We start from the raw sequence: 25,641 nt of genomic DNA on the forward strand, positions 1-25,641 counted from the left end.
CCAACTTTGGTGATCCAACTTCAACGATCCAACTCTTTGATCGGCGATTCAACTTGTCTCTGATTGACGATTCCTCGAGTTTGATCATGCAATTCTTGGAGTTTGATTGTTCAACTCCTTGACTCTAATCGCTTGATTCTTGCTTGCAATCTCACATTTTTGCCATCCATTCATCTAGACTGCCACCATTCTTCAAAACCCAAGCAAATTTTCTAGCCGATATACTCCCTCTTTTTCCCTCACTCTTATTCATACTTTGATACGTGCATTTGTAGTAGTGTGCAGTTGTTTGGGATAACATAATGGCATGCTTGTGATGGAGGATAAGTTGGATGATGCCAACCATCCTATGTGGCCATACATGATGTGACATGTATTAGTGGCAAAATAGCTTTGGGCCTATGTATCATGTTTAGAAGTGCATCTTCTTTCAAGAGCTTCATTTAAGACTACTGATGCTTTAAGTGCATTGTCCTCTTTCAAGAGCTTCATTTAAGACTACTTATGCTTTAAGTGCATTGTCCTCTTCAGTTCCAGTTGCACCTCCCTCATAGGAGCAAGCCAAATTGGATGGAAAAGATGCACAGGCACGTGCATTGATTGCCTATCATGCAAGAGGCACATCATCCCACATATCAAGTGTCCTTTAATCAAGTAGGCATGGGATGTACTTGCTTCATTGTATTAGGTGCGTAATGAAGTGCATGTGGCTTATCTCAAAAAATAGTTAGAGATGGAGCACATGTTAGAGGGTGATTCAGTTGATGCTTACATCCCGAGGGGATCAAAGACCTCAAGGAGCACATGTTAGAGGGTGATTCAATTAATGCTTACATCATGAGGATCAAAGACCTCAAGGAGCAATCGGCAAACATAGATGAGACAATTCTTGATAGTTTGATTGTATCGACAGTTCTTGGTGGATTGCTAGATTCCTTACAGAACTTTGCTACTACCCTCCGTTTGGTTGCCAAAGGGAATGCCAACATGTACTCCTTTGATGAGTTGGTGTTTCCCTTATTGCTATAGGAGGAATAGTCCCAGGTAAACCAGTCAAGCATGGAGATTAGGATTTTGTTACCTCACATAAAGGTAAGCGCAAGTCAGGAAAGCCATCAGCCAACCAAGCCTAAGGGTGAACGCCTATGATGACAACTTGGAGTTGACACATAGGCTGGTTCAAAAGTCCTTGTCAAAATGGTGGGAGAAGGAAAATGCCTCCTCAAAATTTTAAAGCTTTGATTATAATCGGATAAAATGATGAAAAAAATGCTTATTCAAAATTGCCATTTCTTCTTCACCTCTCAAGGTGAAAAAGATTGATATAACTCACTAAAAATACATAATTTTCCCAACAGTTAATCCACCTTCCCATGGCAGGCTTAACTTAGCAAGAGACATGAAAATTGGCAAACTTGAAGTGGGACTGTGACAAAAAGGTCCAGTGAGGATTTCCTTCACAAACTTGGCCAGAATCCTTCCTCAAAATGGAGAGAAAAGCTCAGCATTTTAATGGCCTTGCACGTTGTGCCGGCCGGAACGCTGTGGGCGCCCTCCCTGTGTGTAAAGTCCACTGCTAAATAACCATCTTAGGGCAGCACCTGACGTGCGTACTAAATATCCTCTCCCTAATGGTATTCGCAAATATACATAAACCTAGACACGTGGTAGCTAGGCAGCCGGCTCTCCCCCCTCTTCTGCATTTGCCAGACCTCTTCTGCAACGCCATCCACGCCCTCGCAGCAAGGGGATCCCTCCTACTCTCGCTCTGAAATTTGGCGGATTTGGGCCATTCATGTCTACAGGTATGCTTTTATGGCCAGATTATTTCTCTCTGCCTGTGATCGATTAGTACACGGTTGGTTTTAGGCCTTGGGTTAATGCTAGGGCTTTGAAGTTAGGGTTAGGTTTTCCCCGAAGTTAGGGTTATGGTTTCCCTTTTGATCTCCTGTGTCTGTTTAACCATCCTCTTTCAAATAACTACATAAATAATCGAGTAGTTATTTTCCAACGATCCGATTTCTGTAGAACAATCAATTATAGGAGTCTAGTTGAAACTGCAAAATTTGTTTAGTATATTAATTTTGACTTTTTATTCCTTTCAGATTTTCATGTGGAGCAAATAGTGTGCTCAATTACATGTAACTTCTGTCCGTGTTTTGTTACCCTTCACCGATGGCATCTGGAGACAGAAGGTAATACTGTCTTTACGATGTGGCTAGTGACTGAGTGCTTCTACATCTATTTTTGCGTCCCACCGAGGGGAGTGGATGTTATTGGGTTGTATGTGGTACAACCCTTATCTCATTGGGGCTCACTTTGACTCTACAGAATGGGCTCTGGCCGGAGAGGGATGACTGTATTGGGGAAGATCCCTGCAGTTCCAAAGCCAATCAATTTGCCAAGCCAAAGGTAGAACCCTGGTATACCATACAGGTTACCACCTTCTTTTGTGTCATGGTACTACCCAGGAGGTTGTAGCTTTTGTTTCTTAAGTTGTTTCAAGGAAAATAGGATAACTTTAGTAGCTGACATGTTTTCCCTTGTTTCTCTCTCATCATCTCATGGCCCTCCACAGGTTGGAGAATCGAGGATTGGAAGCTAATGTGGAAATAGTACCACGGTATGCCTTGAAATCTTGCAAAAATCATATATGTTGAGCGTATAGAGTAAAGCACTTCCATGGCCCCCTTTCCCTTGCTCCCCTTTCCTTGTGTGACCGTGAGAGAGAGAGAGAGAGAGAGAGAGAGAGAGAGAGAGGTTTATGAATGTCTTTGGGAGGCCAAAAAGCCTGATAAGACCAATGATGATATAATTTGTCTTGAGTAGTGGTGGGAGAGGCATAGGGCTTGTCTTGGCCACACCATGCACTTGGGTGTTGCATGGACATATCTGCGTAGAGTGTTAGTAACATTTTGAGTACTAATGATGAGCAGCAAGAATTTTGTGAGTCCTCTAGGCAAACCTACTCTTAGAAATCTTGAGAAGCTCCAGGTCACTATTTGCACAATACATGGCAAAATCTTGGCCTCTTCGTCACAAACTTCACCATGTAGCGAGAAGTGAAGAAGGTGTCAACAATTCAACTATTCTTTGCCACATCTTCAATGAGCAAGTCTGAGTGGTGTTAGCACATGGAGTCCACACAATTTGAGGAAACTCATCCTCAAGCACCCTAGTTTGAATTATTGTTGGTTACGACTTGCATGACATTTTGTGGGTCGATCTCCTTGGCTCGCGTAGGTCTCCGTATGAACTTATTTGTCACCAGAGTGCATGCTACGGATGCATCTATGGCATGCAATAACATCGTGCCCTTACAAGAGAACACTAGAATGTTTTACACCTTCCTCTTTCTTACATCCGTCCACTCATCACATATAAGTGTGCATCCATACATGGCCCATGTGCTTTTGAGTGGCTCATTCTTCAGTTCCACCACATCTTTGTCTTTTTTGAGCTCTTGTTACGTAGGAACTCATAATAGGGTCCATCCTACTCAATCAATGCGGCTAATTGCCTTATGGCTCTTTTCGAGCGTAGGGTGTGGACTATGCTGGAAGACAAAGCATACTCTATGAATAGCTTTGTCAACTCTTGAGTGGCCTCCTTCATTGCTTGCTTTTGCACATTGGCTCTCATGCTTCCTTTGTGTATGGGGCTGCCCACGTGCCACCTTGTGTCTCTTGGATCCTGCTTCTATATCCTCTATATCCTCAGGGGCATCCACTTCATGAGACTGCTTTAGTGGTGTCCCTTCCTCCACTCTTGAAGTGTTAGCATATTCATCTCCATATGTTGCCCATGTATATGCCCATATTTGTTCCCTTTTATGGCCCTTGGTTGTGGGTTGGCCACCCATAATTTTTCCATATTTTTTTCCTTTTTCTTGGTATTTTTTCCAGGTCGGGTGATCATTTCGTAGTCGACCAGCTCCTTATGCTCAAGTCGGCCATGCTGCCAGCCCCTTTTTACTTATAAGTAGGTGGGTTGGCTATTGTTGATCATTGAGTTGTGTGGTTCATGTGTTGACACAGTCTCTCTTGTATCCTTCACTTATGAGACACTTTGGTCTCTTGCTCGGGATTGCTTTCACTGTAGTATATTCAGCTTATTAGCTTCATCTCTCTCTCTCTCTCTCTCTCTCTCTCTCTCTCTCACTCCTAGCTTAGCACATTCTAATGCTCCCCTTGCTTCCGCTCTGTGCACACCTCTATCATGGTATCATCGCTGTAGGATCAATGTTTTTTTGCTGACCCATATTCTACCTTGTCTACAGTCCTTTCTCCTCTGCGTTTTTTTTTGGACAAGCAACTTGTGAATCTTTTGGTTTTGCCTTTTCCATCTTTATCTGCTTTCATCATGAAGATGAAAGATCTTCGGGACGAGCTTGCTGAATGTGGCAAGAATATCTCTACATAGGATATGGCTATTCGGCTTCTCTCCAGGCTTCCAGAGAGGTGTCACAAGCGGGGGACTTGGAACAACAATAGAATATTGACCAACACTTTAGATACCAAACACAGCATGATTTCAGAAGAACAATACAATATAAAATAACACCGCACTTGAGCCGGAACGGCCGGTCCCCGAGGAACTTCTTTATTGAGAGAAGCTTTTTACAAGATACCAAGGTGCGGGTGCCCGCCCGTTAGTATATCCCTAACTCAGCTCGTCAATCAGCCTGCCTAGTTCCAAGCTTCCCCAAGCCTCGAAACTAGTCTTGCATGCGTATAGCACACGGTAGATACCCACTGTGCACATGACATACTCCCCTTCCTCTAAGAGCTCACTCTCCTGAGCTCACTAAAAAGCCAGGGTAATCTCTCTGAATAGAAGTCAGTGTTTCCCATGTAGCGTCCTCCTCAACACGATCCTTCCACTTGATCTTGTATTTCGTGATAAGCGTATGACGCAATCTTCGTTCACGAAATCCAAGAATCTTTTCAGGTTCGTGCGGAACAAATGTCATGTCCTGGATATCTATAATTTCTTGAGGAGTAACTAACTGATCTGCTCCACCCAGTACTTCCTTAAGTCTATTGACATGAAATACAGGATGAACTTTCACACGAGAAGGCAAATCCAATTCATATGCAATTGAACCAATCCGTCGTGTAACACGAAATGGTCCACAGTATCTAGGGGATAATTTCGGAGATCTACCTGTCCGTAAAGTCTCGGAATCTTTCGGAATTCGCAAATACACCATCGTTCCTTCAGAGAACTCTCTAGGTGAACGATGTCTATTAGAATAAAACCTGTCTCGGTCTTGAGCACTTCTAATAGATTCCTTCGCAACTTGTAACATTTCCTGCATATCTTGCAAAAAATTACGTGCTGCATCATGCTGAAGTCCTGAGAATCCTACTGTAACAGGTGATCTTGGTTGAAAACCGTACATAAGCATGAAAGGACTAAACCCTGTACTCGTATGCTTAGTACTGTTATATGCAAATTCTAACATAGGAAGATAATCCTCCCATGAACTTTGTCTTTTGGATACATATGCTCGAAGCATATCCTCCAAAATCTGATTCACTCTTTCAGTCTGGCCATCAGATTGAGGATGATCAGAGGAACTCAAATTCAAAGTTGTTTCCAACTTCTCAAAAACAAGCTTCCAAAAATCACTCGTAAAGTCCCTGTCTCACTGACTATGTCCTGCGGTAACCCGTACAGTCTAAACAATTGCTCGATAAATTGCCGAGCTAATTGCGTAGCTGTAATAGTCTTCCGGGTCGGTAAAAATCTAGCCATCTTTGTCAAGCGATCTACCACAACCCAAATAGAATCGTGGCCTTGATGTGTTCTTGGCAATCCGGTAATAAAATCCATGGAAATACTTTCCCATTTATTACCTGGGATTTGCAAAGGATGCAACAACCCAGCCTGTCTAAAGCGTTCAGCTTTATTTGCCTGACAAATCTGACACTTGAGAACATAATCTTCTACATACTCTTTCATCTTCGGCCAATAAAAAGTGTGTTTCACTAAAGATAGTGTCCTGTGTACCCCAGGGTGTCCGGCAGAAGGTGCGTCGTGACACTCCTTCAGAATCTTGGACCTAATGTCCGGGATCTGTGGTACACAAATTTTGTCATTACGGAATAGCAAACCATTCCGAATCATCCACTGACCTCCTGCAGCCTGAATGGTAGACTGCGCAGTCACCGAGTCTTGGTCAATCAATGAGCCCCCGTCCTGGATCTTCTGCCAAAATGGACCAAAATAACTATCAGTCCTGCAAAGCCCTCTCAATGATTGAAATAAGTCAGTAGAAATCTCGGTGAACGACAAAGTATTCACCTCTCTAATCCGACTAAGCGCATCTGCAATATTATTCATGGACCCTTTCCGATAACAGATCTCAAAATCAAAATCTTGCATTAACTCTGCCCAACGAGCTTTCCTGCCTCTCAAATCATCCGCATCACACACATACTTGATTGACTGATGATCAGTCAATACCACAAACTTGGAGCCATATAAATAATGTCTCCAAACCTTGAGAGCATGAATCACAGCATAAAGCTCCTTCTCAAGGGTTGGTCAACGAGATTGAGTGTCGTCTAGCTTTTTACTTTCAAAAGCAACCGGTCTACCATCTTGAAATAAAGCAGCCCGGATAGCATAGTCACTGGCATCAGTTTCAAGAACATAAGGCCGACTAGGATCAGACAATGCTAAGATAGGTGCTTCCTTGACTTTATCTTTCAAAAGTCTGAAGGCCATATCCAAATCGTTATTCCAAGTGATAGGCTGATTGGACTTACGTCCACGACCTTTCAATAAGTTGGTCATCGGTAGTGTGAGCTGAGAGTACTCCCGTACAGATTTCCTAAGAAAAACAACAAAACCGAGAAAAGAACGAAGTTGTTTCATTGTTCGCGGTATAGGCCAGTCCAAAACCTTCTGAACTCGGTCATAGTCAATGCTCAATCCATCTCTAGTGATCTTGTGTCCCAAGTAAATGATGTCGGTCATAAAGAACTCACATTTACTGAATTTAGCATATAGTCGATTCTGTCTTAAAATAGATAAGACAATCGTGAGGTGTCTGACATGATCCTCAAGAGTACGACTATATATCAAAATATCATCCAGGAACACCACCACAAATTTTCCCAAATGTTCACGAAAAAGATCGTTCATCATTTGCTGGAAAGTGGCTGGAGCATTGGTTAACCCAAAAGGTAATACGAGAAACTCGTAATGGCCATACCTAGTCCGAAAGGCGGTTCTTTCGACATGCCTTTCATGAATACGTATCTGGTGATAGCCAGTACGTAAATCTATCTTCGTGAAATATTTCGCTCCTGCTAACCGGTCAATTAGGTCATCTGATCTAGGGAGAGGATAATGGTTCTTAATTGTCAGCTTGTTCAATCTTTTGTAATCTATACACATTCTCCAAGTATTGTCCTTCTTTCTCCTAAGCAACACAGGTGCATCCCAAGGTGATTTACTTGGACGGATCTGGCCCATCCTCAAATAATCTGCGAGTTGTTTAGCCAACTCATCTTCCTCAGCTTGGCTCATCCTATAAGGTGGAATACTCACAGGATGAGCACGAGGGATCAAGTCAATACGATGATCTACTGCCCGTTCAGGTGGTAAACCCGATGGCAGTTCCTTAGGAAATACATCTTGAAACGAATCAAGTATCTTCTGTAATTCTTTGCTTTCAAACACACTTAATTCATTCACATCCAATGAAGGGATGAGAAAAGAAGAAAGTGGAATCAATACACAATGGAAAGCGGTGTACAAAGAAGAATTCATTATATTTCCAAAATCAATTGTATTTACAAGAGGTCCCTGAGAGGGATGGATACAATCACCTAAAATACTATACTTGGTGTCCCTATGCTGAAAAGAAAAAATATGACTAGACCAATCTATCTGGACATCAAGAGTCTTAAACCACTCAATCCCTAATAACAAGTCTACATTTTCCAGATGCATAACATAGCATTCCAGAGTATCTTTGTAGTCCTGAATCTGGATTGGAAGCATCTCCACCTTGCGATCCCAAACTTGTCTGCCCGCAGGTAGACGTACCTCATAGGTATGGTCGCTGAGTGTCGTGTCAAGACTCAATTTCTGCACAAGTTTGTAGTTAACAAAGTTATGCGAACTGCCAGGGTCTAAAAGAATGTGAATTTTATGGCCATTCACTTCTCCATAAACTCGGAGAAGATCATGCATGCCAAATACTTTAGAATTGAACAGACAATCAGAACAAGTACTAGGGCGAGAAAGTACAGTAATGGACGTACCTGTCAAAGACAACTGGTTAGCTGCCTTTGGCTTGGGTCCTGCGTTTGACTTGGTACCCTTTTTCTTCGGGCACTCATTACGCATGTGTTCTTTTTCTTCACAGATAAAACAACGTCCTTCCTTCTTGAGCTTCAAAGCCCTAAGGAGTCGTTTTTTCTTCGCTGGTGTCGAACTTGTATTCTTCGAAGGTTGGTCCGAAGACTTGCCTTCAGTCGTGTTAGCCATAGGTGCGGAGAACTTTCTTTTATGCTTGTTCCCCTGCTCGGTAAAACGGGTTTTGACTTGGAAGAGACCATCGTATCATCATAGATACGAGCTGAATGAATGGCCTCGTCCAAAGTTTTACATTTGTTATTTTTAACCTGTAATCGGTACGAGTCGGGTAAACCAGCTACGAAAAACCCCAACAGAGTAGTGGGATCCATCTTTGTAGCCTTCATCTGCAAGTCACGAAATTTCTGGAGATAGACCTCATAAGTGAGGTGCTGCGAGGTCATGGTCAAAGCTGAAAACCGGGCAACAACATCGTAGTCATTCTCTTTCTTGAGGAATTCCTTCTTGAAAATATCTTCAAATTGTGCCCAAGTCGTTGGCTTAGGGTTCAGTTCCTTCCACCAAAGCAAAGCTTTGCCGGACAAGAAACCTGCTGCTAACTGTATCTTCTTTCCATCATCATATGGATGAAACTGAAAGTGAACTTGCCACTTATGTAGCCAAGTGTCCACGATCTCCTTGGTTCGCTGCTTTTGCTCGCCCCCGAACGGTTCCGGAGTAATATTGGGGCCTAAAGCAGAAGCCAAGGTATCCATTCCCGAGAAAGTAGAGAGGGTAGTGGTCAAGAGAGCGATGGAGTTCTGCAAAGCCTGCATCTGGGCTGCGATTTGTGCCTGGCGTTCCGTTGAAGAAGCTTCGAGAGCTACTTTGAACTCTTGGAAATTTGATTTTGACACAAACTCGTCAAAAAGATCGGCATCAGTGCCTTCCGTATAGCCGGCAAGCCTTCGCGTTCCACGAGGGGCTCCAACTCTAATTCTTGGGTCGACATCGTGAAGAGGGTACGCGGAGAGAAAATTCGATCTTTGCACAATGAAAGTGCGAACGAACTCGAGAGCTTGAGAGCTTGAAAACTTGAGAACTTGAGAACTCCAGAGATGTGTGGCAAGAAGCCCACGTGAGGGGGTTTATAAAGGTTTCCCAAAAGCCAAAAAATCTCGAAAAGCTATGCTTAGCTTTTGCTTTAGCTTTTGTGTTTTTTTTTTGTGAATATATATATATATATATATTTTAATATATATATATATGGATATATATATTCTCTTGACTTAAAAAAAAAATAAAAACCTTGGAAACCTTAGAAAAGGGAGGACTTTTAAACCTTTAAAAAAAAAATAATTTAAACTCTCCTAAAAAAACAAAAGCGAAAGCACTAAAAAAAAACGTAATGCTTTACTTGCGTTTTTTTTTTGGCTTCCCTCCTGGATTAGCCTGATGGCGGTGAGCTGACGTCGCCATGCTGTCGGCTTTTTCCTTTCCGACGCCTCCACGCCTGCCGCCGTCGGCTGCTGACTAGTCGCCATCCTGCGCCTGCCGTCGGTTGCTGCTGACTAGTCGCCATCCTGCTGTGCGTGGCCTGGGCGCCGGCTGTGCGTGGCCTGGCCTGGTCGGTGCGCTAGGCTGTGTAGGCCTGGCTGCCTGGCTACGCAGGCCTGGCCGGCCTGGGGTGGCTGCGCAAGCCGCTTGGCTTGGCAGGCTTGGCCGCCCAACTGCCCTACAGGCCCAGTCCGCCAAGTGACACACCCGCCCGCCTGCAACTTGCCTGCGTGCTGCCACGTCTACAAAACCCCGCCAGCTCTTCTCTCGCTCTCTCTCTCATGCGCTCAACGAAAGCAACGAAAGCAACGTGCTTTTTCTCTCTCTTTTTTTTTTTTTTCAATTTCTCTCCCTGCAGGTCATGCGACTGCACACAAGGCCTCTTCTTTGCAAAGCAATCAACCCTATTAAAACTACCATCTCCCATCATCAACATGGGTTTCTTTGATGAAGAACACATACAAAAACTGAAAACTGCAGTATGCACAGAAAAAACAGCAAGTTTTTAAACACATACCGTTCTTCGACCTCTTCTTCTCTACCTACCGACTTGCTCGTTCACGAGGTATGCTCTGATACCACTGTCAAATCCCCACGGATCCCCTCGTGATCGATCTTGGTTCGAAACTCGAATCCTGCAAACAAACGAACAACAAACAAGCAAGGGGGTGCAGGCCTGACTCACCTCCCAACCATGACAGCCGTGGGCAAGCCCACAATCTTGGCTGTCCCCACCGAGCCACGAGCTGAGCTAACTAGGTTGACGTTCCGACCAATCTCCTCCTCGTGACGTCCCATACCACCACGAAGCTGCCCTCGCGGGCCTCGAGACTGCTGCCGGCCTCGGTTGCGTAAAGCAGGTGCACGTCTGCACTAGATCCAGGCTCCAAGACCATAGAGCTCTCACAAACTCGCGAGACTCTCTATAATACAATAACTAACCTTGGCCACCCTTTTATAGGCTCTTGGCCGGTCATCGCGCGTCCACACTTGGCCGCTCGCCCGTCCATATTTGGGTGCCCGCCCGTTAGTTTATCCCTAACTCAGCTCGTCAATCAGCCTGCCTAGTTCCAAGCTTCCCCAAGCCTCGAAACTAGTCTTGCATGCGTATAGCACACGGTAGATACCCACTGTGCACATGACAATACCACTGAGATATCCTTCAAGAGTAGCAAATGCACTGCCAATTTGTAATATTTTAGCCATAAATCTAGATCCATGATCTGAAGTCAGATACGGGCACGAGTATCAAGAAACAAACTGTATCCATATGCATGTCCAAGCCAAACATGATTCACATGGCCATATTGTTCACTAGGGCAACGACCCTTCCGTGAAACCATACATGCTTGCCAGGGTTTCCCCTTCCATGAGACTTCACTCACCAGGGTCACCAATCCTTCCATGAGTCCAGATATGAGCTCATTAGAGTCACCAACTCTTGCATGAGTTCACAGGGTCACCAACCCGAAGTCACTCACTAGGGTCACGAACCCTTCCATGAGTTCATGAAATACTCACTGGACAGGGTCACCACTCTTCCACGATCCCATGAGTTTAGATAATGAGAGGTCAGAATCACCAACTCCTCTCACTAGATGGAGTCACCAACTCCTCCCACTAGACAGAGTCGCCAACTCTTTCATAAGTTCAGATACTCACTCACTAGAGTCACCAACTCTACCATGAGTGCAGTACCGATTTAAGAAATCCATAGAAAAATCCTCGATCCATGAGATATCCATAAATTTCAAAAATGCACTGCAACCATAGTATACTCATAGTCTAGAATCAGCTAGTCCATGTTATTGTAATCGCATATGCGACATATTCTAGCGTCCCATACCACTAGAATACTCTCCATATGAGATTCTTGTGTAGGCAACAATTCTAGCATCCCATACTGCTAGGAGCCCCCAATGCATAAGACCAAAACCATAAACCATTCATCAAAACCATAGAGAAGCCTTTTCTAGAATCAGAATGGTTTTCAAGGAAAACCCCTTTTAGAAAAATAACTTTCCTAAAACACACCTCAAGGTAGACGCGAGAAACTCTCTCCACTTGCGTTAGCAAGGGAGTTCAACATGTACAAAATTCCAAATATGAGCAAAAAGCATCAACTTGGTGAAACTCAAAGTATACTTATCTTTTCTTTGCCAGGTTCGTCACGAAGCCAAAAGAAATATCTCCTTAGCATACGCATAAGATATCTTGAGATATAGCTCCATATAGCTTGTCTGTAAACTTGATTATAGAATCCACAATATCCGTATGGAAAGAGTGCTGAATACGGGCACATAAAGCCAACTTCATATTTCGAGGATAAATCTGTGAATCCATAAATCCTTTGACGACTGAGCTGTCTACTCCTCATGCTCATGACTGCTTCCATAAGCTTAATAGCAAAATTGTTGGTTAGTGTAGTCCCCACTTCTGATCTTTTCTCTTTCTCATTGTTGGAAGGAAGCCTCTTGCTTCTGAGAAAGCCTTTGCTCTGATACCAATGTCACAAGCGGGGGACCCGAAACAACAATAGAATCTTGACCAACACTTTAGATACCAAACATAGAGCATGAAGTCAGAACATGATTTCACAGTGGAAGAACAATACAATATAAAATAACACCGCATTGAGTCGGAACGACTTGCTCCCCGTAGGAACTTATTTATTGAGAGAGAAGCTTTTTACAAGATACCAAGGTGCGAGTGTGAACAACACTGGATCTTTCTTCAAAGCATCAGCACAAATCTCTTGCTTGGATATCTATCCCGAGCCAAGACAAAACACAGCACCAAAAGTGTCTCAAAAGCAGTCCCATAAATCAACCATAAACAGTCTATGAATCAGCCCCAGAAGAAAGCCTCAAAGCTGTCCCAAATCCATAAAAAATAGCCCTTGATTTTTCACGTGTGAACTTGTACTGCCTTCTGTACGGCTGCTGTACCATCTGTATAACCAACATAGAGAGAAGAGGAAGTGTTGTACAGCCTTTGTACGGCTGCAGCTCCATTGTACGGGCTGCTGTACGCCTAGTCAAGTCTCTGTAGCAAAAAGAGAGAGAGATCTCCATACTGTCGTCGGCCAGATCAGTAGAGACAACATAGCACAGTAGACGGCTAGCTCCTGTACATGGGAGGAGAGAGAAGACTGCAGTTGGCATGTAAGAGAAAAAAGCTCCAAAGGGATGCACCTTTTTGCTCAAAACAGCCCAAATCCCCGCTTTAATAAAGTCGAGTAGCTCTATTATTGAAGTGCTTTTCTCTTTTTACCCAAAATAAGTGAACTTGGCCAAAAATGTCAATTTTATGTTTTTCCCAGGCTTGTAGCTGAAGTTTAAGCTAGGCGCCTCCTTTTGTTCACCTGTCCATGCCAAATAATAATTATGTCTAGCCTGTCCTTAAGGATGTGTGAACACATCAACTTATAAACATGGTAAGCCACTTTAATCATGTTGCATTGCCATTGTTCAGGCTAAACTTTGCTAGCAAATGCTTCTGTCAGAATACGCAGCGGAGATGATGACCAGATATGGGAACACGAGCAAAACGCATGCAGAAAAAATACAGCACAAGAGAGAGAGAGATATAGGTGTGTAACTTTGCTCTATATACACAAGATCATCCCGGAGTATGATACAACATGCTTCTCCGACGAAGCCTTCCCTTTGCCCGTGTTACGGCCTTTCGACCGTTGGCCAGTTAAGGCCTCCGAACCTCCACCCTGAGGAGGGTTCGTGAATCGTTCCTCCTGGTCCAGGACCATGGGCACAAGCTCCTCCCACGTGCTGGTGCTGAGCCTGCCACTGGTAATCAAAGATGTGACAGCAACGTGATGGCCATGTCCTCTGACGATATCTCCTTCCCAGCCTGAAGAACTTCCTGCTGAAGAGTCTGCAGCTTGTTAATATGCTCCCGCATCGTCGACGACTTTGCAGGGTTCATAACCCGCATCTGTACTTCCAAGGAAATCCTCTTCATGGGCGATACCCTGTTGTAAAGAGAGGCCAAATGTTGCCATATACCTTTGGCCAGCGTCATATGCTTTACATGATTGATTACCTGTAGTGTGCAATTGAGAAAGATAAACGAACGGACCCTGGCGTTGACACGATCCCACATGTGTGTCTGAGCCTCCTGGTCCTTTCGGATCGACGGTCTCCCCTTCCTCTACGTCAGGCCGTGGAACCCCAACAACGATGAAATTAGGGAGGTCGTAAGACTCCAGAACAGATTCCATCATAACCTTCCATATGCCGTAGTTGCTCCCGTCCAGCTGACGGTCCACCGGGAACGTGGGGAGTGTCGGGATCTTCACATGCCTCTCGGCCATCTCAAACAGATATGCCATTGCGGGGATGTACTTTGAAAAGGGTGGTTCGGTGGGAACAAAGAAGAACTAATACTTGCAAGTGGCTGTCCAGCAAATCAGCCCGCCGTCCTCTTGCTTCTCCTCTTCCCGAACAGTCCAAAACAGTCCACCAATCAGCCACACAACAGTCCCCCTCTTGCTCACACAAATCCCAAGAACTATCTAGAGCCTAGGCTCTGATACCATGTCAGAATACGCAGCGGAGATGATGACCAGATCTGGGAACACAAGAGCAAAACGCATGCAGAAAAAATACAGCACAAGAGAGAGAGAGATATAGGCGTGTAACTCTGCTCTATATACACAAGAAGATCCCGGAGTATGATACAACATGGAATGGGGGCTAGGGGCCTATTTATATGGTCCCATATACCAGTCGGCCTGTGCTACAGAGGCAGCCGACTGGTCCTGAATCTCCACGACCAGTAAAAGCTTCCAGTCGGCCAGCTAAAATGAGTCGGCCCGAACAGATTCAGTCGGCCAGCATAAAGGCCCTCCTGTCACCACACGGAAGCCACCCAAGCCATAGAAAAATGATAAAACACCTCGTAAGGGCGGGCACACCCACAACAAAGGCCCTGGTGTATAAAACTGGACAGGAGATGACTTCTAACAGCTTCAGCTTTCTTATGAGGAAAAATCCCTGTTTTGTCACGTGCATCCCACACTTGGATGCCATGTAGACATACCTGTACAAGAAGGTGCAGGACCTGGGGTGGAAAACTGGTCCCATGTGAGCCCAGTTCGGGACGAGTAGCCAAGGTTCCACTCCATTCGTCCGAGGTCAGGTGTGCATTGTCCTGCACATGAAACAATGCCAGTCTGCGCCATGAGTCTCTCTCTGGAATGATGTCAGGTGCTCTGTGTGTTTGGTCGGCGACCAGATGCCAGACATCTATGTAGGCATGTTGGGTTTTGTTTTGCATGTAGAGATGGTGCCAGCCCATAGGGCTACCCCAAGACCATTGATGTGGGCATTGGGGAGGTGTAGACCCACCCCCAAGGGGCCAGGAGGGCCCCGGTTGTGCCCACCAGCCAAGGTGCTGTCGGCCAGCATTGCAGGCCTAGGCAGACTAGTTGGCCAGCCTCAAGGCTTGGCCAGACTGTGGGCTAGCCATGGGCAGCCAGCCAACCTGGCTGGGCAGCCCAAACAGGCTATGCAGGACTGCCCAGCAGTCCATTTAGTGGGCAGCCTGGCCAGCCATTAAAGGCAGTGTGAATGCGGATGACTTTTCAGTAGTTAATGCTATTAAACAAGTCGTGGAGGGAAAAATAACCAGCCGACCAGCATCAGTAATTCACAAAGTGCTGGAGCTAACTCAAGGGCCAGGACAGCCAAGGAGAAGCTAACGCAAAGGGTGAAGAATTGAAGGTCAAGGGTAGAGGATCCTTCTCAGCCAAGAAGGTTCAGGTTCAGTCTTTTATTTTCAGATTTGCATCATTCTAATAAAAGCAAATACACCATCCGTGGTGGGGGCCCTTAGCCCTACAAAGGGTATTCGGGACCCAATATTGTGTCCTCTTCTCCCCTCTCTCTCTCTCTCTCTCTCTCTCTCTCTCTCTTGCACATCTATATTCAGTTTTGTGCGTTATTTCGTCGTGAAAAGTGTGCTGATTTTTGAGCATTGAAGTTATCGATCACCCCTGAAGCTTCCGCATGTTACAGTGGTATCAGAGCCTACTTCAAGTGTAAAGATTCAGCAAGAAAGAAGAAATTTTTTCTCGTTCATGTGGTTGGTTTTTAGGCTCCGGTGAACCACCTGGCAGTGCATTTGCTATTCTTGAAGGATATCTGAGTGGTATCAGGTTTATATAGTTGTGGACAACTGCTTTATAAGATGAAGGGGATGTCACTATTTGGTCCCTTCATTAGTCTTGACGAGTGTTTCACACACTGAGTGGAACCAAGGTGTGAACGGGGATTTTCCACTGAAGAAAAGCTGAAGCATTTGCTGGCAAAGTTTGGCTTGAAAGATGGCTATGCAGCACGAGCACTATGGGATTGTTTTTATCATTAAAGTGACTTATCATGTTTATAAGTCAATGTTTTTACACATCATTAATGAAGGGCTGGACATATTATTATTTTGGGCATGGACAGGTGGACAAAAGGAGGCGCCTTCATGAAACTTGGGAAGCAAGCTTGGGAAAAGCATAAAGTTGATATTTTTGGGCTAAAACACGCACAAGCCAAGAAAAGCATAAAGTTGATATTTTTGGGCAAGTTCACCTATTTTGGGCAAAAAGGGGGAAAAGTGCTGGAAATATAGCTAGTTGACTCTATTAAAGTAGAGATTGGGGCTGTTTTTGAAGAGGCGCATCCCTCTAGAGCCTTCTCTCTCTCTCTCTCTCTCTCTCTCTCTCTTTGTTGGCTGACTGCAGTTTATTTTCTATCCTCTCTCTTGTGCTGGTCGTACAACTGTTTATGGGCTGTTTTTCAGCTGGTAGACTTCTTCCAGGGTAGCCAGATGGCTGGTCACTTTCTCCCAGAGCCTGAGAGGGCTGATCGACTCCTTTTTGGGACTGTTTTTGGGAGGAATCTGGATAGTTTTGAGAGCTCTTCTGGGGCTGATTTATGGAATGTTTTTGGGGCTGATTTGAGAGCCCTTTTGGGGCTGATTTGAGGCTTTGTTTTGGGGTTGATTTGGCACGGAGTTCGGGGCTGTTTTGGCTCCGTTCCGGGCTGTATTATGGACTGTTTGTGAGTTGAATTCATGGGACTGTTTTGAGATAGTTTTTGGATGGCTTTTATTGTTGTGTTTTTATCTTGGCACTGGATGAATATTTGGGCAAGACATGTGCTGATGCTTTGTGGAAAATCCGGTGCTGATTGCACCTGCACTTTGGTATCTTGTAAAAGCCTCTCTCTCTAAATGAAGAAGTTCCTATGGGAGGACTGGCCATTCCGGCTTAGTGCGGTGTTATTGTATTATTTATGGTTCTTCCGATGTGTTATCATGCTCTGTCTAGTATTTGAAGTGTTGGTCTATTCTATTGTTGTTCCGGGATCCCGCCCTTCTTGTGACATCTCTCTCCTCTCTGTTTGATCATTGCTTTTGCAGTAGTGTTCCGAATCAGTAGGCTTAGGGCTGGATCAAATAAGTCAAGGCTTTTGCATGTCACAAATTCCTGTTGAAACTTGCCTGGCTTGATGCTCTTTGCCTCGACACTGCTCCATAGATCTTGTCCATTGTGTGGCCAATCACGGTAATCCTGTATGCTGGGATTTTTTGCTTTGTGGACGGGCACAATGGTGTTTGTGGTCCATAGTAGAAAGCCTTCACAAAGTGCTCTATTGAAGAGATTTCCAAGGATGGGAGCAAGCACATGTTGCCCATAGGCAAAGAGTTCCACGTGCAGATCTTCATGAGCTTTTGCTCTTCCATTATGCAACTTTTTTGGTGCTCGAGTGACATTGGTGGCATTGAAGAGGAAAGATGATTTGGGTTGTGGGATGTGTCGCGAGAGAGAGAGAGAGAGAGAGAGAGAGAGAGAGAGAGAGGTGAAAGTCTACTGACCCATGGAAAGGAAAATATTGCATGTAAAAGCAAGTACCTATGATCCATGTATCAACTGGAAGCCATAGAACAAAAGGAAAAAGTTCTATTTGAAGAAAAAGGGCTGGCGTGTCACATTGCACCCTGTATGTACAGTGAATCCTATCATGGGCCATCCTCTTCTGTGACTGGATACATAGACTCAATGTCCACCTCCTGTGGTGGTGTCGCTTTATGGTGCTGGAGGATGTCCCGGATCTGAAGCTGATGAGAGGAGGGCCTAAATCTCTGGGGATGGGTGCATTTGGCTTTGTGGGGGGACTGTTCCTTCTGTTTGATGGAAGGAGAATTGTTTTCCATCAGGATTTTCTATCGTTACTCTTTCTTTGTTTGAAGTTTAAGAGGGATTCTCTTTTTTATCACGTATGAAATTGTGGTGTTTTAATTATTTTCTAAATCCTTTTTTTCTTAATACACAGAGGGACATTCAGTTGGGGGAGTGCTGGGCGCTCTAATGCTGCAAGTGTCCATAAATTGGGAACTCCAGGTGTTACATCGTCACCTCCAACGAGTTCTGGTGCCTGGAATGGTGTCGTGAAGATACAAGCTCCATCTGCTTCAGGAGACAATGCAGGAAGTTCGGTTGAAAACACTCGACCCTCATCTGCTGGTAGTGGCACACGGCCTTCCTCTGCTCCTACGACTAGTAACAGGGCTTGGGGTAGTGTCGCAAAGGTAAGATTGAGTGTGTATGTGACTATGCTGTTTTTGTTATGCCATTTATCAGCTAGGGGGCTGTGTTAATAGGCACATTCGTCATTTCTGTTGTTTGTGGCAGCTTGAAGGTACACTGTTTTTAAATGGCTTCACTAAATCTTTGTGTGGATGCAGGTTGAGGTGCAAGCACAATCGAGTGGCGTTACGGTGAGTCCAGTGAAGCCTTTGACACTAGGATCTGAGGAGAGTGCAGAATCTCTGCCTCGGCGAATTGAGTGTGAGTTCTACTCTGGTGTCACTCTCTTGTATGCTGCATCACTCTGATGCCTGATGCCTCAGGTTTTAGCTGAATGTTTGTCAACAGTACCATGGTGTAAGTACCTTTCAAACCAACTTTGACATCAGAGAAAGAAAGCACCCAATCTCAAAGGACCAACCACATGCCCCATTAAGGGTCCTATCATTGGTACAAAGGGATGGTTTTGATACACTATTATCTTTTGTATGGCTTTTTTCAGACAATGCACCATCCAATCGACCAACGTCTGCAGATGGAACCCTTGTGGATAAAGATAGGCGTCCTTTAGGAGTTCATCCAGGTTGCTTCTTTTCCTAGAGTGGCATGCATATGTCCGCATTGGTTTTCTTGGAGTTGGAAGGCTTGAGGGGTGAAAATGCAACTATTATATGGAATATTGGCTCATGGAAGACAGATTCTTGTTGGTTCTGCAGGTGTTGGTGGTTATGGCAGAGCTGGTCCTGGACTTGAAGGCTTTCAGCGTCCTGGAGATGGTTACGGTGATTATCATCCTGTTGTGTGGCCTGGAATGTCTCCTGCAGGAAGTCATGAAATACCGGGAATGTACCCTGTTCCATCCCCTCATGAAGTATACTACAACCCGTATGGAGTTCCTCACTACAGTAATATGAAGGACAGAGATATGCTGGTGGTAACAATGGTTGGTAGCCCAGGATTCTATGGAAGCTACCCTCCTCATGTCGGACCTCCAGAGTATTTTGGCCAGCCTGGAATGTATGGAAGCCATCCTTCCCAAACTGGGCACCCTGAGCAGTTTGGTATGGTGGGCCATGGAATGGTGGGAGCGACCTCGTGCCCCCCTGGAATGAGCATGGGGTTCTTTCCTGATGGCAACGAATTTTTGTTCCATGAGGGAGAAGGCCTTTGTGAATCAGAGCAAGATGTCAAAAAACATAGAGATGGGCAGTTTGGTGCAGGCACCAGGGATGGAGGTTATCATGGCATGCAGAGAGATGGCAGTAACAGCCGAAACCTCTCTTCAGTTTCTGTTTATGGAACTAGGCAGAACCACAGGATGCCAAAGATGTTTGGGAGGCACAAGTTTACAAATGGGGAAGGTGGGGATTCTGGCAATGAACTTAGGGACCTTACAAACCCTGTGTTTGAAGGAGTGGTCTCATCTGCAATGCCTGTTCCAGAAAGGAAAATTACCTTACTTACCAAGATGCCTCGAGGAGAGGTGCCAAGTAATGAGGATTCAACTAACAAGACAAGCTTGCCCCAAGATAACAGTCAAGGCAGTGAGGGTAGACCTTGTGTGTCAAAAATGGAGAACTCTAAAGGTAAAGTTGAAAATCAGAATCAGGATAACGTGAATACTGTATTAGAGATCAAGGATGCCATTAAGGTTGATGGATTTGTTGAAATTAAGAGAAAAGATGCCATTAAGGTTGATGGAGTCGAGATGAAAAGGAACACGAGGGAAAGTATCCTTTCTCAAACATTGAGTGAGGATAAGCAGGATACCTTCTCTTCTCTGGCAATGAGTTGCAACAAGGACGACCTGTCAAAAGTTGACACTGCTGTGTCTGAGGCATTGCCTTCATCATCACCGAAAATGCCTAGAGAAGGATCTTTTAACAGAAACTCAAATTCTTTGTCCTCTGCTCAGGAACTGCCTGCATCTTTGAGTGAAAAAAACAAGACTGTTATAGAACCTAAAGCTCAGGTGAATAATCACATGATGTCCCATGCTGATAGCCATGATTGTAAAATTAACAAGGAATCTCACAAAGGTGCTTTACCAAATGGTGGTATAGAGTCGGTTAGAGGTGGCCATCAAGCTGTTAGCATAGTGACTACCAAGCAGACAGCAATGGAGGACGTTTCTTTCAGGGATGACAATAAAGGCAAGACCAGGGCTCATAATCATAAAAGCGAAAAGGAATGGAGGCCCAAATCACCTGCTGTGGAGGCAAAGTTAGCTGCTAACATTCCTGGGCCTCCAGTTGCCAAGGGAGGAAAGAGAAGTGAGCAGGCTCCCAACACAGGCAGCACGAGGGGGAAGGTGTTGTCATCTTCAGCTATAGGTTGCAGTACAGAAAATCTTGGTGTCTTGGAAGCATCATCAACATCGTCAACTCTGGGAACTAATAAGACCACAATTTATGGCGCCTTGTCCTCCTCGTTGAGTTCAGATGCTGGCTCCAATGAGAAATCCCCTAGCTCTGTGAGTGATAACTCTAGCAGTGTTCTCTCTCCAATAGTCGAGGTGACTGTTGGTCCACACACTCATTATAAAAATGACAGAAAGCGTCATAAAGATGCTTCTCCAAATGGTCTCTCTGATACTGTCTCAGCTGCTGTTCAAGTCAATATTGCAGAGAGCTTTAAGGTTACAGCAACTGAGGGTTTGTCTTTTAGAGATGACCACAAAGCAAAGGCAAGGCAAGTTAATCACAAAATGGAGAAAGAATGGAGGCCCAAATCGCCTGCTGTAGACGCTACACCAGCTGCTGCCAAAGTGTCTGAGAGTGAAGCCAGCAAGGCCAATGTGGCTCCTTCTTCTATCTCTGATACAGAAGCAATGAGTAGTGATGACAAGAAGATTGCAGAACAAGAGTCTCTTCAGCCCTTTGATATGTATGACTATGAAGGACAGGTATCTAATTGAATCTTCTTCTTACAATCGCCTCTATTTTATGCAATATAAATCTCACATGTGCAGATCAAACCCACCTTAAATGTTTTTATATGTGCACCTACACGCACCCACGCATATACATACCTGTAAGCTAACACCATTCTAGGTTTTTGTAAGGTTTTTAAGCAGGGTATTGATTCAACACACAAGAAGTCCTGAGATCAGGCTATATGCAAGTCTGAGCAAATAATGCTGCCACTGTAGTTGCATTGGTAAAGCCAATAAGAGCTATTATATCACACAGACATTAGTCCTGGCTGTCTCCTTTGCTTTTGGACTTTTCTTATTATCAGATAAGTACCCTCTCCGCAGTGAAAAGTTGCATAAAGGTTGCAGGTGGAGAATGGGCGGAATGGCCATATCCTTTTTGTTGGCACTCAATCAGATGCAACTCTTGAGGCCTCCTCCGGATGGAGACTCATGCAAAGGAGTTTGAAGTCCTTCAAGAATATGCACAGTTTGAGGGAGGTGGGTTGCAGTTGAGCAGTGAAGCTTTCATGGTAGTGGCTATGATAGGCGTGTCTCGTACAGATGAGAGCAGAAGCAATGCATAATTTGTATATCTACTTCAATGAAAGTAAGCCCAACTATCCGAAATGACTAATTACAGAGATAATCATGCATTGGCATCCGGACCCGGATGTGCATGCCCACATGTATGCAAATAACACCACATGGGTATGGTGTCAAGGCTGTTCACCCGGTCCAAATTGCAGCCATAGCGGTTGTAGCCTGTCGATAGCTTCCTTAGTCCTGAGATTGGGAGGGATTTTCGTTCAGGGATGCAAAATATATGCATGTTTCTATTTTGGTAGTAGTATCATATGTCCTCAATGATGAAGTGGGTTATTTATGCACAATATAGCCTTTGCAGATGCTTTCAGGAGATGAACGTATCGTAGGAGAGGTGGTGTTGTTTCTTTCTTTGTCCTTTTCTCTTGAACAGCGTATATAGATTGTTTTCTGACATTACTTGCATGTTTCTTGATCACGTGCATGGGTCTTTATGGATGCTTCATACCTTAATTGTGCTGGTTATTGGCTTGTTTTAATGCAGCGTGCAAAGCTCAAGGAAATTGCTGCGCAGCGAGCGAAGCAACGACGAAAAGAGGAAGAGGAGAGGTCCAAAGAGCAGAAAGCCAAGGCTCTTGCCAAGCTTCAAGAGCTGAATAGACGCACTTTGGCAAATCCTACCAATGTGGAAGAGACTGAACATAGCTCTGTGGTCAGTCTCTTGTTGTATGTGTATTTTGGGATGGTTAATTATTTGGGAGTAAGTTGCAGTGATGATTTGATTGATAGGAAGCAAGCCTTCTGTGTGAGAGTACATGTTATGTTTGTAAGACCTCAATTTCGCTCCTCCCCATAATTGGCAATTCATAAGTTGTTTTTTGAATTTTTATGAAGGTCCTCACTGATGAGGGTCTGGACAAGAAGCTAAAGCGGAAACCTAACTCATCAAAGTGCTCCCCAAAGGATGCTCCATTGCATGATTTGAGCACCATAGAACAGCAACAGTTGGATGAAGGCATGGTGTGGGCACCTGTTAGAGCTTCAGCAACCGTTCCTGCTACTAGTCCATTGCCGAGCAAGAATACTGCCAAAGACGAAGAGGAAGTCAAGGAGCTGCGAAGCAATGATGAGATGCCTTCTCAGAGTTGTAGCAACAAGAGGGATGAGTCTGATAGAAACACCTTGAAGACTGTTGAGAAACAGCTGGCTGCAGCAAGCAATCATCAGGAACAGAGGCAATTCTCTAGGAGAGAGATATTTGTACTTGAGGAGCAGGTGCCTTCTGTTCATGATGTGGAGACGGAATCATCCTCAAGCAAGAAGTTTGGAGTACAGATGAAGACAAGTGAGGGTAAAAAACCTGGCCGGCTTCATGTGGCTCGGCGACAGAAGATGGACTCAAATGAGAACCACATTGCTAAAGAAGGTTCAATAAACAGAAGTGAAAGAAAGGGTTCACTCTATGCAATTGAAGAACACCAAGAGCATAAACAGCTGGACCATCATCCTGCAGTCCCCCAGTCTGGTAATTCCCACAACAAGGGAGGACAGTTTGTATCTGGGCCGCTACAGCTGTCTGCAGTAAACAGTCATCAAGGGCAGAAACAGATGAACACAGGAGATTTGACTGAAGAAGAATACCCCACTCCTGTTGGTATCCCTGAGGTGAACAATGATAGGCCATCAACCAACACTGCTTGGGGGCTGCAGCAGCAGTCTGCAGCAAGCAGTCATCTAGGGCAGAAACGTATGAACAGAAGAGAGACGTCTTTGCCGATGGGGCGGCTTCAAAGCCCTGAGATCAAGCAACCTATGGGATTGGTTGCATCTTCTGATGCCAAGTGTGGGTTAGATAAACCTGGCCGGTCTCATGTGTCATGGAGACAGAAGAATTTAAGTGGAAATCACTTTCCTGGTAGTGATAAACTGGTTGGTAGTGATGCAAAACAGATGGAAGGTGCATCTGAAGAAAGCCTTGATACCCCAACTCCTCATTTCTGGAAGTCTCAAAAGGTGAGAAATGACGGAAAGCAGTCAACTAGAGCTCCAGGTGGGATGCATCAGCAAGGACAATTACAAGTTGAAACAAGGGAAATGTGTGTGCCAGAGGAGCAGACAGCTCCTGTTACTGCCCCTGTGATTCCAGAACACTCAAAATTAAACGCTACGGCAGGTTCCAATTTTGAGGTAGAGGCAAAGATGAGCGAAAGTGTAAAAGTTGGTTGGCCTCACAATTCATGGAGACAGAAGAACACAGGTGGAAGTTATGTTTCCAAACAAGTCTCCTTGAACGAGAGCCATCCAATATCTCCAGCAGAGACAGAAGTCTGGCGTGAAGATCATTTAGACTCCCAGCATCTCAGCAATACTCGGTCAGCCTCACAGACTAGCAATTCACACAATGTGAGAGACAACGGGAAACATTCAACTAAAGCTGGTTTTGGGCCACCACCGTGGTATAAGAACCGGTCAGTGAAGCTACCAAATGCTACCACACCTCAAGGACAAGTAAAAGCTCAGTTAACTTTTGAAGACGGCATTACAGGTCAGGCCGCCTTTGTCTCCCAGCAACATGCTAGGTCAAGTCTGACAAACAGGCAAGGTTGGGATAACAGACATCTGCAGGAGACTGAGAATTCGGCTTCTGCTCACCAGAGGAAGCGTGGCTTACAATGGCAGTCTGAACCAACGCAACCTATGGAGACAAATGCCCGAAATCATAAGCAGCAGCAAGTTTATGTGACAAAGATGACAGAACCTGTTACCAATCAGCACACCACAGTGCACAGCAACCGAAACAAGTCCAATTTTACGCATGTTGAAAACCATAGAGGCAATCGCCAATACCACTCTGCGTCTCAGGATTTCAAGCCACATGAGCAACAATCTGAAGCCAAGCCTGAAGCTGGAACTAATCACGGGGATAATCATCATGCAAGAGGACGTGACAATCCATCAGCAAGAGGACGTGACAATGGATCAAGACGAGGCCGATTCAATGGCTGCTCAAGTGCTGCAGAGCTTGACAGGAGGGGTGCTGGAGCTGTTATCAATACAGAAATTAGTTACTGATAAGGTTTTGTTCTGCCATTTCAAGCACAGCTGTGGCTACATATGTCCTGAAAAGAAATAATGCTGGAAGGTGTAGTTAAAAGTGTGGTACAGAGCTCTTTGTATGAAGCTGGATATTTACAGTTTCTCAGATTCTTGGCGATGTCTTTCTATGAAGTGATTGGTGGCTTCACATGGGTGGTGAGGGCATCATCCTGAAGCTTTTTTTCATTTGTTGCCCTTCTCATTCTAGAGCTTTTGTTACTGGGCAGTTTACTCTGACCCGAACATCTATGTGAAGCTGCGGTTGTGCTTTTTATAACAACTTGCTTGCTTGCCATTTATGTAAGTTTCCGGTTTGTAAAAAGAATGCGAAAATGCAAAAATTTTCGACAGAAAGATGGGAAAGTCGTTTAAAATTGGCTTTTGGTTAAAACAAAGTTAAGTGTCATGCAAAGGCAAAGAAGGAAGACTGCAGTGAAAAAAAAATCAATCGTGTACGAAGCTCTGCGCTCCCCCCCATCCCTGCACACCTGTGCCCTCCGCCCCTCCTCTTCGCCCCCCCCCCCACCCCAAGTTTTCACTGCGTCTGCGCCCCTCTCCCCAGCCCTTGCTCCCGCCTGCCTGCCCCCCCCCCCCCCCCCCCCTTTTGCTC

At 44.9% G+C, this 25,641-nt stretch overlaps 1 protein-coding gene across 2 annotated transcripts; it reads left to right on the forward strand.

Annotated features, from left to right (window-relative positions):
* The first annotated feature begins 1,488 nt into the window (after positions 1-1,488).
* LOC147622675 (uncharacterized) lies at positions 1,489-25,379 on the forward strand. 2 transcript variants are annotated; one of them, XM_086822249.1, is made up of 11 exons: positions 1,490-1,805; positions 2,106-2,195; positions 2,332-2,412; positions 2,579-2,623; positions 18,222-18,477; positions 18,634-18,736; positions 18,978-19,058; positions 19,192-20,138; positions 20,169-21,380; positions 22,480-22,647; positions 22,830-25,379. In XM_086822249.1, exons 2-11 carry the CDS (start codon positions 2,176-2,178, stop codon positions 25,005-25,007), a joined length of 5,091 nt encoding a protein of 1,696 aa, XP_086678375.1. In that variant the 5' UTR covers positions 1,490-1,805; positions 2,106-2,175; the 3' UTR covers positions 25,008-25,379. The 2 variants fall into 2 exon arrangements, with proteins under 2 accessions (XP_086678373.1, XP_086678375.1); XM_086822247.1 differs by having other exon boundaries at positions 1,489-1,805; positions 19,192-21,380.
* The last annotated feature ends 262 nt before the right edge of the window (positions 25,380-25,641 follow it).

Source organism: Cibotium barometz, chromosome 28 (genome assembly GCF_041138505.1).
Source record: "Cibotium barometz isolate CiBa-2024 chromosome 28, ASM4113850v1, whole genome shotgun sequence".
NCBI classification, from domain to species: Eukaryota; Viridiplantae; Streptophyta; class Polypodiopsida; order Cyatheales; family Cibotiaceae; genus Cibotium; species Cibotium barometz.